We start from the raw sequence: 16,567 nt of genomic DNA, 5'->3' as shown, positions 1-16,567 counted from the left end.
GGCGTTGTACAGCTGTTGTGGCGCTGTGAATGCGTGCGTGGGTGCGTGGACGGAAGGGGACTTAGCTCTGGGGCCCTGAGGCGGTGTGTATCTGCCGTAGCCGCTGCCGCTCATGTTGCTGCTCCTGTTTTCCATAATCTGCGTAGGTGTGATTGTTGGAGGGGCGCGATTGGGCGTTGCTGTAGCACTACCTCCAATGGTACACGTTGTTGTGGTGGCGATGACGGTGGCGGTCGCGTCTGGTCTGGTCTGTCTGCGTCCCGGCCTTTGCAGCCGCGGGCGCAGTCGCAGCGAAAGGCGCCAGGCCAGTTAAAGTCGTCGTGTGTAAGAGTATGTGATGCAGATGTAACGCTGGTTTTATTACTTTATGTTTTCCTTCTTAATGGTTGTCTCTATGTCTCTATGGGGGCCCGGGCAGTGAAATTGGTCTCTCCATTCTCCATTGCCTTTGGCACATACCGAGGCATGGGAGCGGGGGAGCGGCGACTGGTTTTTTAAGGAAAAGAGAAAGGGCCCTGTGAGGCGAATGAAGTAACATGCATGAGGACATGGGGACTTGCATGAGGCATGGGAGCTGTCCGGGGTCGCTATTTTGCTGCGGTTGCGGTTGTGGTTCGATACTCCTTGAAAGCATGTCCCCCCTCAACCTCCTTTTTTTGTCACATGGATCACACATGGCGACGTCGCTGCTGCTGCTGCTGCTGCTGCTGCTGCAGGTGCAGGTGGACCAGGGACGCTCCTTGTTTTAGGCTTTCACTCCCCCAGGGCACCTTAATCGAGCTCTTGCCACTTTGGTTGCGGTGTGTTTTTGGATGTATTTATCCCGCTAACCAACGGCTCGTTTGGCCAGGCTGGCTTGGGCGGCCCTTGTGGTTGGGGGGGGGGGGCTCCGTCTGTTCGCCAACAATCGTGCGGTGTATGTGTGTATCGATTCTTTGACCTCAAAACTGATTTCTGCAGGGCTTAACATTATCCAACTTGTTGACCGCGATCCGTGATGATGGCCTTTTCGGTGTATTGTAACATTATTTAGGGCTAATAACGCATGGTGATGGCATGGCTTGCAACGGTACGAACGTATGGTATAAAATATGATGTAATAATTTCCAGACGTACGGTTTTTTCCCGGTTGGTAATGACATATGTATTGATATCGCCGATATGGCATCCACGTTGGGTGCCGCCCGCGCCGCCCTCTGTCTCACGCCTAGCGGCACGCCGCAAGTTTTAAAGACAAGTCTGCGGCCCATGTTTCTCTGGATTCGACGCAACTTGATCGCTGGGGGCCATGCAAGTGACGTTTTGCTTTTTTTGATCCCTGGGAGCCGTCGAAACAGGCGCCGTGCGCGCCTAATAGGAAAAAAAACGAAACAGACATGTATGCACGTGGATATGTGTTGTGTCAGCATACGTCAACGTACGTGCACGAAGTTGGCCCCCCTCTCCCACGAGGGGCAACGCATAAGTCCCCTTTTCGTCCTTTCATTTTATTACAGTACTTGTGAAGCGACCTCTGTGGTCGATCCCTGCAGGCAGCACGACTTGTTGCGAAATGTTGCCCAATGTCATCAACCGTTCTCCAGAGCTCGCTCATCGTATACTACCCATTGTTGCCCACTGGCGCTCCAACACCCCATGCGGACCCAAGTCCTTCACATCCGAACACACGGACACGCAGCTGAATGTCCTCCTGGGACCCGAACACCCACAAACACTCCCCCCGGGGCGGACATGGTAGACCCCATTGGGGTTATTGGGTGATAACACCACCCAATCTCGAATCATCATATGAAGAAGTCTTTACACACCAGTGCACTGGCGGTTGCAGGGGCCTTCACACCGTCAAGACGTGTTGAATCGAGGCATACAGACGAAACAAAACAACTCCGCAGCCTCCTGCTTGCCTTCCTCGAGTTATTGATATGTTCTTGATGCCCACGGGCCCCTGAGGGCAACACGACCCACAACCCGTGCCATGACCGAATGAGTGGATGGGGAAAAGGGAACCCGCATACGTTTAGAGTTGGTGAAGGATGTCAAGGATATAAAATTGGATTACAGACACATGCACGCACAAACACATACACACAATAAAGCAGTCATGCTTAACTGACGGCCCACTCTGCCAAGTCAAGACTTGCTGCTGGCTTCTTTCCATGTTGTGAACAAGGATCGTACGTAAAGGATAGGAAAGAGACTGCAGCTCGGGGACAAGGACAAGAGCCAAAGAGCGCCAGCAAACCGACGTTCCAGTAAACGGCTATGGTTATACGCTGCATGATTGCGCGAAGGTACTGTGACCGCCATAGTCCATGTATATATTGTTGGGTGAGGGCTCTAGGCAACATGCAACGCAGCCCTGCTTCCTACGCCATTCCCGGTGCAACACACTGGTGAAGTCTATACAAAGTCTTTCTTCGTTATGCACATTACATAGTACCGGCAAGCGTTGCTGCAGCACCTATCAGCACACGATGGGTGGCTGGCTGTCGTGAAGCAGGTTCCGGGTTTCGGTCAGGTTCCAAATATGTTATTACCGTCCTTTCTTTCCAATTGTGGTGCGGCCTTATACAATACGTATTTCGCATGGCAGATGTCATGGTGCTTTACTTATAAGCCATTTCTCTAGCTACGCGAGTGCGAGGGCATCATAATTGGAAAGCGTAAGAAAGGAAGGCAAAAGCACGTGGTTCTTGGCCTGGGCTTCCTGGAGGTGGTGGTGCTGGAGGAATGGGGCTCGCTTTAAGCCGGAGCGCCTTTGACCCATTACCGACCGAAACAATCGTGGCCATTTTTGCGAACCTGGAATTCCCCTCAAGACAGCACGCTGCCCTTGGTAAACCACAAACACGCAAACGCTTTAAGCTGTCGCTATAGGGCGTTGTGCTGAAGTCTGCGCGAGCGTGTAATGCCACGACCCTGTATAATTCTTAAGGTGGCCTTTGAAAGAAACCCCATTTCCCGTAAAGCCAATCTCCTTTGCAGTGACCACTGCGTCTCCATGTGCCGCTTGCATTTGCCCGCTGTCCCCCTCCCTCTCAGTATGCCGGCGATGGCGCAACATCCTGCAGGAGCCGCCCTTTCGCCGCCACGTGGCTCCGGGTCAGAGCCTGAGTGAGGCCCTTCAGGCTTGCAACCCTGGCGACACCCTGATTTGTCCTCCTGGGATGTACCAGGTAGGGTAGAATCAGCAGTATGGTGAGGAATTAAGGACAGCAACGAAAGAACCTGGGTTGGAGTTGTACGGGGATGACGATGATGATGATGATGATGACGATGACGACGATAATGATGATGATGATGGTGATGCGGGAGAGGACATTTATGGTGGTAAGGATGGCGGTATCGGAGTTGCACCCGGCGTTGCATCAGCTGTCGGTTTCCTGGGTGGAAAACGCCACCTGTCCACAGATGTGGGTCGCCAACCATATTCGATAGCCCAGGCCGTAATCCCAACCCCGCGCATGACTTGCCGCCTCCTCCTCCGACTACTACTACTTCTTGCAGGAAACCCTTCTGGTGGACAAACCAGTTCGGCTTGTGGCTGAGGACCATTGGTGCGAGAAGCGAGCCACCCTCAACCCCACCCTTCACCTGCAGTACCCGCAGAGTGGCGGGCCTGCTACAGGGGACCGGCTATCAACAGCTCTGGTGAACCAGTCCACAGCGGCAGCGCCAGAAGCAGGCCCCGGGCCTGGGTCCGCGCCCGGGCAGGCTTCCGGCCAAGCATTCAGCACGCAGCAGCAGCGCCAGCAGATGCGGCAACGGGGAACCGGCCGTGGCGGCGATAGAGGCGGTGTTGGTGGCCGGCCGCGGGTGCCGTCGGTGACAGTGATGTCGCTCAGACCGCCGGTGGTCGTGATGGACAGCAGGTAGGATGAAAAGGTTGAGGGGAAGATGAGGAGTGTTAGCCCCTCGGGGGAGCAATAATCCTCCAGCAGATCGGACGTTGCGTGGCTGCTAGGAGGGCAGGCCGGTGGTGTACATCCGTACACGGCAAGGCAAGGCAAGACGGGGGAGCACTAGGCGGTGAGGCGATGTGGCATGTGACAATTACAAAGCCAGCTCATAGCCGCGCAAGTTTGGGGACAGCATTTGACGCTGTGGTTTTGGTGTGATGGCGACTGAGTAGGCTGGGCAGCACCGGGTTGAGTGGAAACGGACACGAGAGGAGCTGTGGTTGTGATGGGGTGGCTGAAGGAGGCGGCTGCATCCATCCACCTGTGATCACTTGCACCACCATCACGTGCAGCTCCCCCCCATCACCTTTTCCGGGGCGTTTTCGCTGCACGCACATTTTCGCTGCGCACACGTGTCCTCTGCGCGCCTGCTATCCTGCATGTCTCAGCGTGCTGCTCTCTGTGCTCGGCGGTTCTCTCCCTCCCGCGTCTTGTTCCGCATCATGCCACAGGTGCTCCTTCGTGGGGTTTGAGTTCCACACCTCGGTGGCGCACAACGAGGTCAGCATCTGCTGCTTCGGGCCGCACGCACCGCTGGCCAGGTTCGATAACTGCACCTTCAGCGGTCGCACCGGGCTGCAAGTGCCGTACAGCAAGGGCAGCCAGACTCGGCTAGAACTGTACGACTGCATCCTCATCGGCACCACACAGGTACCTCGGACGCGTGCATGCGTGTGGGTGTGCTGTGTGTGTACGACTCTGTGCAGTAACGGGGGTGCGGTGTAGCTTCACACCCGTGTGTGTTGCCCTGGTTCACTGCCCTGGTTCAATTTCAATGGTATTTTATTAGTTTTTTGTAAAACAAAAGAAGTTAGATGCATTGAATTTTAATCGATTGCATCTAAAAACAAACCAAAAGTACTAAAGTCACTAAAAGCTAAACAACTTTTCAGCAGTTCTGTTTTAGGTTGTTTTTAAATGTATAGCCCGCTGGCAGTCCTCCTACCACCTTCCCCGATGCTATCATTCGGGATACCACCCTCATCATCATCATCATCATCATCATCATCACCCATGTGTGTGAGTGCCGACTTTTGCGAAGTCAGTGACTTTTTCGGGTTCAGCACCCTCTGCTACCTCCAGCGTCCAGTGGAACCTGCCCGTGTACATACGTACATACATACATATATATGTATAAATATATATATACATATGTATTTATACATATATATATTTATACATATATATATATATTTATACATATATATATTTATACATATATTATATTCATTTATACATATATGCATGCATGTGTATAGCCTAATCTTGGGTTTAGCAAAGCCATGATGGACAGGTATGTTTTTGACGGGGTGGGGGGGTGGAGGCGTTCCCGAGACCTCCACCAAAAGCTTGCATTAGTCCACGAGTGCGTGCGCCATCACCAACAGCGCCGCCGCCATGCCACCCTGCCCTCCCATCACCGAGCTCACCAGGCTCTCCTCCTTCCCCCTTTTCTTCTATTCCAGTTCATTCTACACGATTGTGCACGACTGGGTGTAACCAGCCAATGTTATTTATTCCCTCGTTGGATGCTTCTCCCTGCTCCCTGCGTCGCTCCCGCCCACTGCTGTTCCCCACTAAGGCAATGCCTTCTTTCGAAGTTTACCCTTCCATCCCAACACGTCACCCATCCGTCAGTTCGCCTTAGTGGCCCTTTTTAGGTTTTCCCTTTTCCTAACAGCGCCTTTTTTTCCCCCGCTCGTGCGCCAGTCCCTGGCGGGCGTCGAAATGAACGCGGGTCAGCTGCGGATGGTGCGCTGCGCCGTCCAGAACAACAGTGTGGGTGTGGAGGTCGGTCCGGCGGCGCTGGCCCGCCTTACGGACTGCGAGATACGCTGGTGCAATACCGCGTTGGTGGTGGACGGCTGCCTGGCCATGGCACAGTGCCGGCTGTGGGGAAACGGAAAGGTAGGGCAGCCCGATGATGGGAAGAGGAGGAGGAAGGGGCAGGGGGGAGGAGATGTGAAGGCGGTAGGGATGCGGAGATGCGCACAGGGGCCATTTGAGGGGTCCTGTCCGCTGTATGGTTCGGCATGGTAGCGCATTGCAGGCGTCGTTTCGAACATTAGATGCAGGGCCAAGAAGGGTTGGCGGATACGAGGACGTGCGGGATGGGCGGGGCGTTGTTTGTTATCGATGGACGCGAGAACCCCCGCTAATTGGCTCCGCCTTCCGCGGAGGGCTGCTGACAGAGCTCCCTGGGGCTGCTGTTTCTCCTGTGGGGCCGGAAACCTTGCAGGTTGGAAACCAGAACACGGAGGCGAGGCTGCGTGCCGCCAAGAGTTACTCAGAGGCGTGCCTTTCAGGTGCGGTGTGGCCCCTGCCATGGCCACAGCAGCCTGGCCAACAGCAGCAGCCTGGCCAACAGCTGGAGCCTGGCCAACAGCAGCCGCCTGGCCTAAAGCAGGAGCCTGGCCTAAAGCAGGAGCCTGGCCTAAAGCAGGAGCCTGGCCTAAAGCAGGAGCCTGGCCTAAAGCAGGAGCCTGGCCTAAAGCAGGAGCCTGGCCTAAAGCAGGAGCCTGGCCAACAGCTGGAGCCTGGCCAACAGCAGCAGCCTGGCCAACAGCAGGAGCCTGGCCAACAGCAGGAGCCTGGCCAACAGCAGGAGCCTGGCCAACAGCAGGAGCCTGGCCAACAGCAGCAGCAGCGGCAGCCGGATCGGTGCAGGGAGCTAATGCTGCGGTCCCCGCGAGGTGCGACTTGGTTGAGCGGGCAGGGCGATTGGGGGGGGAGAAGGTCGCACCCCAGTGAGGCATGCGTCTGAAAAGATAGCTCTCATCTCCTTATTCGCTCATGACCGCCTTTCCTCCTGATTGGTGCTCACCCGTGCAGCCGCCGCGGCCGCTGCGGTGGAGATCACAGCAGCTGCGGCGGCCGCAGCTTTCCCAGCTAGCAACCGGGGCCGTGGCCGCCGCGGCGCCGCCGCCGCCGCCGCCGGCGACCACACGCAGGCCGGCAGCAGCACCGCCGCAGCCGGTACCCGTGCCGTCACGGCGACCTACGTTGTGCAGGACAGCGTCCCGCCGCTGCATCCTCAGGCTCTGGCGGCAGCACAAGCGACGGGGGCAGCTGGCGGGAGCCGCGGCATTTCGGGTGGCGGTCTTAGCAGTCCCCATCGGGTGGCTGAGCTGGCGGCAGTGCAGTGGGCGGAGGTGTCTGCTGCGTTTGCAAACAGGCGGCAACTTGTGCGGGTGCTGGACTGCGAGGTAGCTGCACCGCGGCTCATCATTCGCGAGGGCTTTCACAAGGAGGTTCGCAAGAAGGTGGGTGCCGGTTGTCTTGCTGGTGGTGGTGGGCGGGTGATGACACAGGGCTTACAAGTAGGGTTGTTAATTTCCTTAGATGGAAATTTTATCTCAACTAAACTTCCTTAGAAACTAATTAGGTTTAGTTGAGAAGTTTAGAAATCTCAACTAAGGTTTCGGCTACTTTCTGGCGGAAGGGTCGTTTTTGCTGCCTCCGAAGTCATCGCCATTCCATATGCGCGGGAATGCGCGTCACCACCAGACTTTATCCTCGTCTGCGCTGTGCATATTGCCTTTGTACTGTTCGCTGTGTAAGAATTACACACGGGTACTGCTGCCGTCCTACGCCCTAACCCCGTTCTCCCCGCCCTGACCCTCCATGACTGACGTACTATAACTTTGAAACAGGCACGGGATCTTGTGCGGCAAGTGTACGGTGCACCTGACAGCGACCACTTGTCCTTGTGGGAGGTACTTGTGCACAGGTATGTTGTTAGATCTGGTGTCCCGTCCCTGGACTTACCTGCCAGGGATCAAGGGCGGGGTTCTCGGTCGCCAAACGGCTAGGAGGGCCCATTACACAACCATGCATCTCCTGCTCAAGTGCTCCTAGTCCTCCGGACTGGGCATACGTTTCTGTTCGCCTTGGTGTCAATGGCACCTGCAGTGATTTGGATTCTGACGCGGATGAGGAGGACGCGTCCGTCACCAGCGGCAGCGGCATGGCAGATGACGATGACCTGGATCTCGAGGATGAGGATGAAGATCCACTGGATGCGTTTGATGATCCAGACTTAGACGAGAGCGCTGAAGAATCCCAGCCCGGATCAGATTCGGATTCCGACAGCTCCTCCGGTCGCGATGGCAGCCCCTCAGACCATGACGGCTCATCTGATCCCGGGCCGGGGTCAGACATGAGCGGTGGAGAGGACGGCGGCGAGGACGAGGATTGGGGTGCCGCGAACCAGACGATCAGCAGTGGGAGCAGCAGTAGCAGTAGCAGCAGTAGCAGTAGCAGCAGTAGCGACAGCAGCAATGGCGGCACTGACAGCGATACTAGCTGAGCGATGGCGGCATTTGCAGCGGCAGGAGCATGGGGGAAAGAAAGTTATTAGGGCTCGACAGAGGGCCCTATGGGCCCATATATGGACGACCGTAGTGATTGGAGAAGCAGCGCCACGGCAACCCACGTCGAACATGTATTTTACAATGGCTTCATTCGACTTCGTTAACAAATCCGATTATGTTAGTGTACCGCAGTCCCACAAGGAAGACCGGTGCAGAACCTTGATGCATTAACAGCCGGTAATGCACGAAGACAGTCTTGCCGCGCGCGCTGCGCCGGTAAGCCCCTGCATTATTGCAAACCAAGGCTTCAGAGCTGACAGTTGACAGGCCCCATTTGTACTTCGGCTGCTTGCCTCGCCTTGTACAGTAAAAGTTGGGGCGCGTGTGGCGATTGCGGTTAATTGTATGCACCCTTCGTCACCTCTTCCTCCCCCCCCGATATCCTCGTGCGCGGCTGCATTGTCATGAATTGTCAAAGTATGACACTCTTTCGCCGTGCTGTAGTAACGTGTAGAGCATCCTAAGGGGGATGCAGCAGGAGGACCGGCATAGGATGAGTCTCTGCGTTAGTGCAGCCATGCGGGCACACGGGTGTGTAGAGGAGCATCAACGCGATGGGAATCGGCATTTGCAGCCCTACCGTTCCCTGCATGCAGAGCTGAGATCCGAATGGTGTGAGCGGTCCTAGCTGGAGATGCAATCATCTTCTTTTTCCTAATGCCTAGTGACTTCTTGCCTGATGCATCATGTACATGCGTTTAGGTCGTACCGGTTTTCGATAATAAATGGACTGGAAGGTTATTCCTTTCGTGTTTTTGTGAAACGGCTGTGGCATTCTAGCCACACGCGCTGCAGCGTTAAGACATGGCTTTCAGCATGGCGCATGAAGGGCCGTGTGCGCCACGGCAGCTTTGAAGTATCACGTCGCAAGGTTTGCATATAATTCGTGTAACATTGTACATGTAGCAGTCGGTGTAGCAGTCAGGGTTTACTGTTACAAGATTGTACACCATAAAGTAAAGGAGTCTCGCACACGCACACACATGTCAGTACGGAATAGTCGTACGCAGAATTAAACGGTAGTCAAGCATAGAATCGAGGACACAGAGAGCTGCCGGCCAGCGCCAATCCTGCATCAGCGTAGATCCGGGATATCCCTTCCTCGCATTGGTTAACGATTTGCCTTACAGCCATATGGCTAACTCATTCGCCCCCTCATCGATGGCGGCTTTAACAGCGCTGGTTCCTTTCGAGCCATGAAGCTACCCCGACAAGTGCTCCACCAACACATGTCCTCAGACCTGACATGTTGACTTGGCAGGGGTACTAGACGTCCCAAGGCAGTGGCACCAGTGCTCCGTACAGGGAAGCGTGGCAAGGAAGGCCGAGCGGTGGCCGCCACAACTTCACCCGATACTCTCCATCCTGGGCACCCAAAAGAAACCTCCGCACCTCCGGCTGCCTTGGTGGCCGTACCGCTGCACCGAGAGCATTTCCCAAGCACTTTACAGCCAAGCCAGTCCAGCCACGACCGTAACTCACCCTTCGCCCCAACACTAGTTTTACAGCCTGTGCGCGCTCCATAATGATGCATTAGCCGGGTAATCCCCTCAGGAGGTCATGTCCGGAATCGGGCTGCCGCATGTGCATGCGAACGACACCATCGGACAGCCAACGCGGTTGCCACACACATCGGCCCTGCTCTGTCAGTGCGAAAAGGTCTGCCGGCGCCGTGGAGGAGGAAAAGGAGCGCATGGGCAAACAGGAGGTCCATTCCACACAGGGCGACGAGCTACGAGCAAGCTCCAATATAACAGACATTCATATCCACTTGCACACCGGGTAGCTGGCCCTGCACATGGCCGCGCACAGCCTAGATGGCAATAAGTGGTTCCCACGGTAGCCTTGCCTCACAAAAGCTTCGCGAGGAAGCGCATGACTTCCGACACATCGCCCTTTTCCGCGCTGATGCTCGCCGATGTGATGGGGCTGCGCAGTGCAGCGAGCGACAGCGGCTTGTCCGGCTTGCCCAGCGCGGAAATCGCGCGCCCCGGGTCACCGCCAAGTGCGAGGCGAGTTTTCCGCATGGCATCCAGCTGCTTCTCAATAGTGCGCCGGCAGAAGTCAACTGAATGGGCCTGGGTCTCCAGATCCGCTTTGTTGCAAGCAAGTAGGACCGGCAGGCGCCGCCGCGCAACGGCGGGGTGTGTAAGCACCTCGAATAGGTCCTCTGCCGCCTCGGTTTTATTGGGGGTTATGTCAGCTGAGTCAATCACGAGGACAACTGCCGATGCGTCCTTCAGGAATTGTTCCAGCTTCGAGCGGAGGCGTGGGTGTCCCGGCAGGTCCAGGACCCGTACACTGCCGACTATCCTGTCTTTGTCGTTGCGGACCTGGCACCAGCCCTCATTCTCCTGCATCGATGCCACGGTTGCGCCATGCGTTGCTCCATCCTTCAAACAATAGAACAGCGTCGTCTTGCCACCGTTGCACGGCCCGACAAGCAGCACAGCACTGCCCCGCTTTCTTCCTGAAAATAATTTCAAGATTAGTAGAAGGATCGTCCCAATAACCACCGCCAAGGCCACCTGGACCTGGGGTTGTGACAAGGACAGCTCATCCATGGCAGATCGGTGACTGAAAAGGCCAAATGCCAAATGTCTCGTTTAAGTTGTTATAAATTTATATGCTGGTAAACCATGTTCCTCAGCATAACCCAGGTGATTGCCAATCCGCAACGCACGGTTGGGACGGTGCACGACACTCTTGCGACTCTGACCTCCCGAGCTCTCGTGTATTCTTCATGCTCCCGATACCTCGAATTCCACAGCTATCAATACATATTTCTTTTCTTTCGTAAAGCCCTGCATAAAACTGCTTTGTTGTACTCCGGTTTTCTACTTTCGTCAAGCCTTCCAGGCCGAACGAAGGCAGGAAGTTAGTTGCACATCCTTGCCAATGGAGGCGAGCGGACAACCCGAACAGCAACAACAACCACAACAACAAGCACAAGAAGCCCTTGAGCAGCACGACGGCATAGAACAGGAGTTGTTACAGCAAGAGGTGGATGACGTGGATGACGAGGAAGCAGAAGACGACATAGCAAACAATAGCGACATTGGGGAGTTTGAAGAGGGCGAGGAGGCGGAAGTGGAGGAGGAGGAAGAAAGCATGGACCGCAACGACCCAGCGAACCGCGGGGTGAAGGAGTATGGATGCGAGCATTACCGACGGCGTGCCATGATAGTTGCACCGTGCTGTGACAAGCCCTTTTGGTGCCGGCACTGTCACAACGCCGCTTGCAACGATAACGAGGTTGACCCGAAAAAGCGACACGTGCTTGACCGCAAGGCGAGTGGTTTTGCACTTTTAAGCGTAGACTGGCCAGAGCCGCCCAATAGCCCTTGCTGCTGAAGTGCTCCTGGAGGGGCCAATTGGGGCCGCAGCCTGCAAAAGGCTGTCACTCCTCGTCGAACAAGGATATTCCCGTTTGGCACGTCCATCCGGTCCCGTGGGGGGTGAGGGGGGGGGGAGAACGCCGGGGCACAACCAACATACACACGACCCTGGAGATGTGCTCTCTGCCTCGCCATATCCCGCCATGCCTGGTGCAGCGCGCACCCCCTTAGGTCACACGTGTCACCTCCTACCAGCATATGCGCATGTGCACTTGCACATGTCTAGGCATAACTGCAATTAATTTCCAGGCGGTCTCTCTGGAAGCTGCTGCACAGGCACATCATCCAGGAGCCAGAAACCCGTTGTCGCGCTGTGCGTCCTACACGCATGCATACACGCATCCTCGTAATCTACACACCAACAAACATAATACATTTCCACAGTCACAACAGCTTGCTTGCCTGCTCGTCCATGCCAGCCAAGACAACATTCCTTCATTGTGACGATGACGGTGTCGCTGAGGGTGCTGCACGATATGAACATCGGAATACCTCATCCACATCCGCACGAGACACCCTTGCGGCCGCTTCCCTCACCCCCCACCTTGCAGACGCATATTTCTCTCTCGTGGGCACTCTCGGACCGACTGCATGCGTGACCTCATCCTGACACTCTCCAACCCCCAAAACCCCGACCCTCCCCCCTAACCAACCGCCGACTGGTTACTTATGCTTCCGTTACATCTGCCGCAGCAGCCTTTCCTTGGCATCACTTTCACTCGCTCGTGGTTCGTCTTTTCTCACCCTGGCCAACACCCCCGCTCACCCCCTTCCCCGCAGGCGGTGCGGGAGGTGGTGTGCGGGTTGTGCGGCCTGCGCCAGGACAAGGCATCCACATGCACAGGCTGCGGCGTGGCGTTCGGGCGCTACACCTGCCTGCTGTGCTCCTTCTTCGACGACGACCTCTCCAAGGAGTGCTTCCACTGCCAGTGAGGCCTCCAGCCGAAGATAGAGCGGGGGAGGGAAGGTTGACCCCCGACTTCTGCCCCCTGTGTGTTTTGCCCTCCGTGTGTGTGGGGGAAGCAACCCGGAGGTGGAACCCACTCGGTGCTTGGATCGGACAGGTGCTTCGCGCGCCGAACTCAATGAGGGCCGGAATAGGGCGGCAGGTTGAGCGGCAGGTTGGCGCCCGGGCACACCAGTGCGCGCTTGCCTGCGTGTGTCGGGTCCTTGGACTCCGGGTAGGGGGTATGAGGGGAGGGGAGGGGGCTGTTGGGTCGGCCCACAAAGCATCCTCCCTCCCCACCAGCAGATGCTTACGGGATGTGCCCGGGGTCTCGCCGGTCTCTCCTCCCGGCCCCCACCTCGCCTTGACCACCTCGTCCAGAAACAGCGTCTTCGCTTGTCACCCTTCCGGGCCTTCCCCAGGGACTGCGGCATCTGCCGAGTGGGCGGTCGGCAGAACTTCTTCCACTGCCGCACGTGCAACTGCTGCTACTCTCTGTCGCTGCGGGACCAGCACGTGTGCATCGAGGTGGGGCCCGGGGGGTAGCGCGGGAGGAGGGGTTCGAGGCGTGCCGTGGTGGTGCGACGGCGGATGGGCGGTGGTAATGGGGACGCGGTGGGGGGCCCCGAGGGGTGGACGCTGCTGAGCAGCTTAACTTAGCTTTGCCTCTGGGTCCGAGTCATGTGGTTCAGGGTCATGTGTCTGGCATGGTGGTGGTGACCACGGCGGTGTTCGTGGTGTGTTTTATGTCCTCCCTCCCCAGGGGGAGGGGACGGGGGGGGCCTTCCGTCTTTGTGGCTTCGTGGACGTTTGGGAATCTCTCTCCGTACACACGCGCGCTCAGGTCGAAAAGGGTCGTACTATCTGATTGCTGGTAGCTGCAGTCCAGTGGACAAGAGAGGGGGAGCGCAGGTGGGGCAGCGGCAGCAGCAGCAGCCCGGCATGTGGCCGCGTGTAAACAGGCGCACCGCTTTCCTTACCGAGTTGCCATGATTACACCATCCCTAGCTCATTCGCCACACATGAGCCATGCACGACTTGATGGCATTTGCCACGCAAAGCGAAATGTCACTTGGCAGTGCCAGGCGGACATGGCCAGGCGGGCAAAGCAGATGTAGGACGTGCCCCAGTCCTCTCGATCCGCGGGCTCCACATCTGGCTAGCCGCACCCTCATGCGCTCCGACCGACCCGTTGGCCTTCCCCGCGCCCCGTGCAGAACTCCATGCACGCCAACTGTCCGGTCTGCTGCGAGTTCCTCTTCGACTCCATCAAGCCCATCATTATCATGCAATGCGGCCACACCATCCACCAGGTGACTTTGGGGGAGGGGGAGGGGGGAGAGAGGGTTTGAGTGACGAGGGGGGAAGGGACGTGGGAGGGCACACACACACACAGCCCATTGCAGCTCAGCTGATTAGCATACACCTCCACGTACCCCTCTCAACCATCGGGCCACCGCATTCTGGCCATGACCGCACCTTCCGAGTGGTGGCTTCCAGTGTTTTCTTTTCGTGGAGGCCGATCCTGAATCTGTTACGAGTTCCGTAATAAATATGCCATCAGTCCAATACGTTTATTACTGCCAGAATTTTCTTTCTGGGGGGGCAATGCTTATCAAGCTGGTTGCGGTGCTTATTCTTGACGAAAGACATTGCTGAGAACCGGGATTGACTGGCTGAAGCGTGGCGCCGTGCGGGAGGCGCCCTGTCATCTGGTTCTAATGTCTCTCTTGTACTCGCTATATTGTTTGAAGTGTTACCAGCATCGCCGCTACTGGGTTTTGGCCTGCCGGTGGTCAGGAATGCTTTGACGCTACCCTGACCAGCTATAGTAGTTAATTTCTTGGGCCCCATCGCTCATTTATAACTTATTTTTACTAAAATAGAACGTCTCTGGGGGCCTTCGGCCCGCCCCGGCTCCGTAACGACCGTACCAGGCCTTTACCATGGTCTATGACGGAGCGCAGAACGCAAATATGCCATTTTATTACGGAACCGTAATATATTACGGAAAAAAATACACTGGTGGCTTCCGGCTGTGCTGACCTCACGTGCGCCACATTACCGCAAGTGCCCCCCCCGGCGGCCCCGTCCCTCCGCCGCTCAACCCTCGGGCCCCCTTACCCGCTGACCGCCGCCCGCAGGAGTGCCTCCGCTCTCTGGCCGAGCACTCCACGTACACCTGCCCAGTGTGCATGAAGTCCATTCTGACAGCTGCGGCCATGGAGCGAGTGTGGCTGGGGCTGGATGAAGCGGTGCAGGTGGGGACGGATGAAGGGATTGGCGGGCTCGAGGGGGGTAGCGGGATGCTTGTGGCGGTTTTGGAGGGGACTTGGACGGTTGGACGGTAGAGCTGAGTCGAAGGCTGCCACCGGGAGACACGATCTGGGTGTGGAGGATGGTGGGATGATGAAAGGTGGCGGCCGGGGGTTCAGTAGGCAGGGGGAGGACAGGCATAGGCGGGTGCGCGGGCGAGAGGGGCCCCCCTCCAACTTCCCCCCTCCGTTCCTCCCCATGTGATGACGGTGTACGCTCCGTATCTGTGGGGTGGGAGACTGCTTACTGGGAGTTGGGCGGTGGTAGTGAAGCGGGTTCTTCCGCACGGATGTCGGATCTGGGGCTCAGCTCTATTGCCCGCCCGGCGATTCTGCTCAATTTCTGGCGACGAGCCCGAGCCATATCACAACCCCATACCACCCCTCTCTCTCTCTTTCCGCCCGATCTACACTCCTTGCTCTTTGCGTATGTGTATTTTCCCTCCAGCACCTTTTTTCCTCAGCGCCTGGTGTGCTCCCCTCTTGCTGGCTGCCCTCTGTCCGGCCCGCAGGCCACCCCCATGCCTCCCGAGTACGCCAACCTCAAGGTGGGCATTCTGTGCAACGACTGCACCGCCAGGTCCTCCGTCAACTTCCACGTGCTGGGTCACAAGTGCAAGGAGTGCGGCTCCTACAACACGCGGCGAACATGACCGACATGACATGATAGCGGGTTTGGAGGCATGTTGTGTATGCCAGAAGTGCCAGGACATGTTTACTTGACCGCAGCTCGGTGGCCGCCCCGCCCCTGACCCCCCTGGCGGCAGTCGGGACACAGGCCGGCCGCCGCCCGGTGTTGTACCACCATATCGGCCTCTTGGGTAGCGCAAGTCCCAACTGACAAACTGCCGCAAGGAACGTGTCGTATTCCATACGCGTTGCCTCACGTGCATGCGTGTGCTCTGAAGAAACCGAGCCGCGTCTGCATATAAGCCTGTGTTTTGTGTTTGTGGGATCTGGTTGTGTGGACATGATGTGCGGACTTATGCGGCTCAGCTCGCCATTTCGTGTTTGTGGCAGTTTCCCATGGTCGGGCGTTTACGGCGTTGTTCTTGTTGTTGTCGTTGTTGTTCGGGTGTTTGCCGGTGTTGTTGTTTGGCCCCGCCGCGGGGAAATGGTAGTGCTTGTGACGATGCCTGTGATGTTGCCGCATGACCGGTGCGGTTGTGGTCATGTTAAGCTCAAAGCTGGCACAGCTATCCCCCATTCAGGTGGTCGTTAGGACTTAGGGTTTATTGGGCTTTTTTCAGTCCGTCCAGTGGACGGCACGTGAAACCCTACGCGACACGAGAGCTGCTACCGGGGTGCAGTGTCGCACCCACGGGTGGTTCATGGACCGGAGTTGGCCACCTGTGAAAGGAAGCAGCAGGCGGGGCCCTCTCCTCCCTCCCCCGGCGGGCCCCGCAATAAACTGGTGGGCTAGGTTGGGGGTTGGGCCAACGCGAGGTGGCGCCGCGGGTAGTGGGTAGCGGGCTGCTTACCCGGTGGTGTCGGTGGTGGTGTACCTGAGGGTTGGGGGCGACTCGAAGGAAAGGTTGCCACTGGTACTGGTACTGGTAGTTAGGAACCTAGGAAT

General features: G+C 57.0%; 3 protein-coding genes across 3 annotated transcripts; 2 read left to right on the top strand and 1 right to left on the bottom strand.

Annotated features, from left to right (window-relative positions):
- Positions 1 to 2,583: 2,583 nt before the first annotated feature.
- On the top strand, positions 2,584 to 8,950 carry VOLCADRAFT_104437 (uncharacterized protein; the record flags this gene model as incomplete). The annotated part of the gene is made up of 10 exons (XM_002949732.1): positions 2,584 to 2,836; positions 3,043 to 3,176; positions 3,508 to 3,872; positions 4,412 to 4,610; positions 5,670 to 5,867; positions 6,199 to 6,652; positions 6,792 to 7,222; positions 7,613 to 7,689; positions 7,872 to 8,111; positions 8,929 to 8,950. Exons 1-10 carry the CDS (start codon positions 2,731 to 2,733, stop codon positions 8,948 to 8,950), a joined length of 2,226 nt encoding a protein of 741 aa, XP_002949778.1. The 5' UTR covers positions 2,584 to 2,730.
- A 304-nt stretch (positions 8,951 to 9,254) lies between these two features.
- Positions 9,255 to 10,937, bottom strand: VOLCADRAFT_80798 (uncharacterized protein). The gene has a single exon (XM_002949624.1). It carries the CDS (start codon positions 10,894 to 10,896, stop codon positions 10,183 to 10,185), a length of 714 nt encoding a protein of 237 aa, XP_002949670.1. The 5' UTR covers positions 10,897 to 10,937; the 3' UTR covers positions 9,255 to 10,182.
- Positions 10,938 to 11,443: 506 nt separating this feature from the next.
- On the top strand, positions 11,444 to 15,644 carry VOLCADRAFT_59540 (uncharacterized protein; the record flags this gene model as incomplete). Its single annotated transcript, XM_002949731.1, has 6 exons — positions 11,444 to 11,647; positions 12,523 to 12,659; positions 13,099 to 13,204; positions 13,894 to 13,989; positions 14,821 to 14,937; positions 15,504 to 15,644. 6 exons carry the CDS (start codon positions 11,444 to 11,446, stop codon positions 15,642 to 15,644), a joined length of 801 nt encoding a protein of 266 aa, XP_002949777.1.
- Positions 15,645 to 16,567: the final 923 nt, after the last annotated feature.

This window comes from Volvox carteri, assembly GCF_000143455.1.
Source record: "Volvox carteri f. nagariensis unplaced genomic scaffold VOLCAscaffold_15, whole genome shotgun sequence".
Taxonomy (NCBI): Eukaryota; Viridiplantae; Chlorophyta; class Chlorophyceae; order Chlamydomonadales; family Volvocaceae; genus Volvox; species Volvox carteri.
Note: the sequence above shows the minus strand (reverse complement) of the source record. Positions and strands in the feature narration are given on the sequence as shown.

Excerpts from the sequence above, each read along its gene's own strand:
- VOLCADRAFT_80798 (XM_002949624.1), bottom strand. The coding sequence starts at position 10,896 with ATGGATGAGCTGTCCTTGTCACAACCCCAGGTCCAGGTGGCCTTGGCG.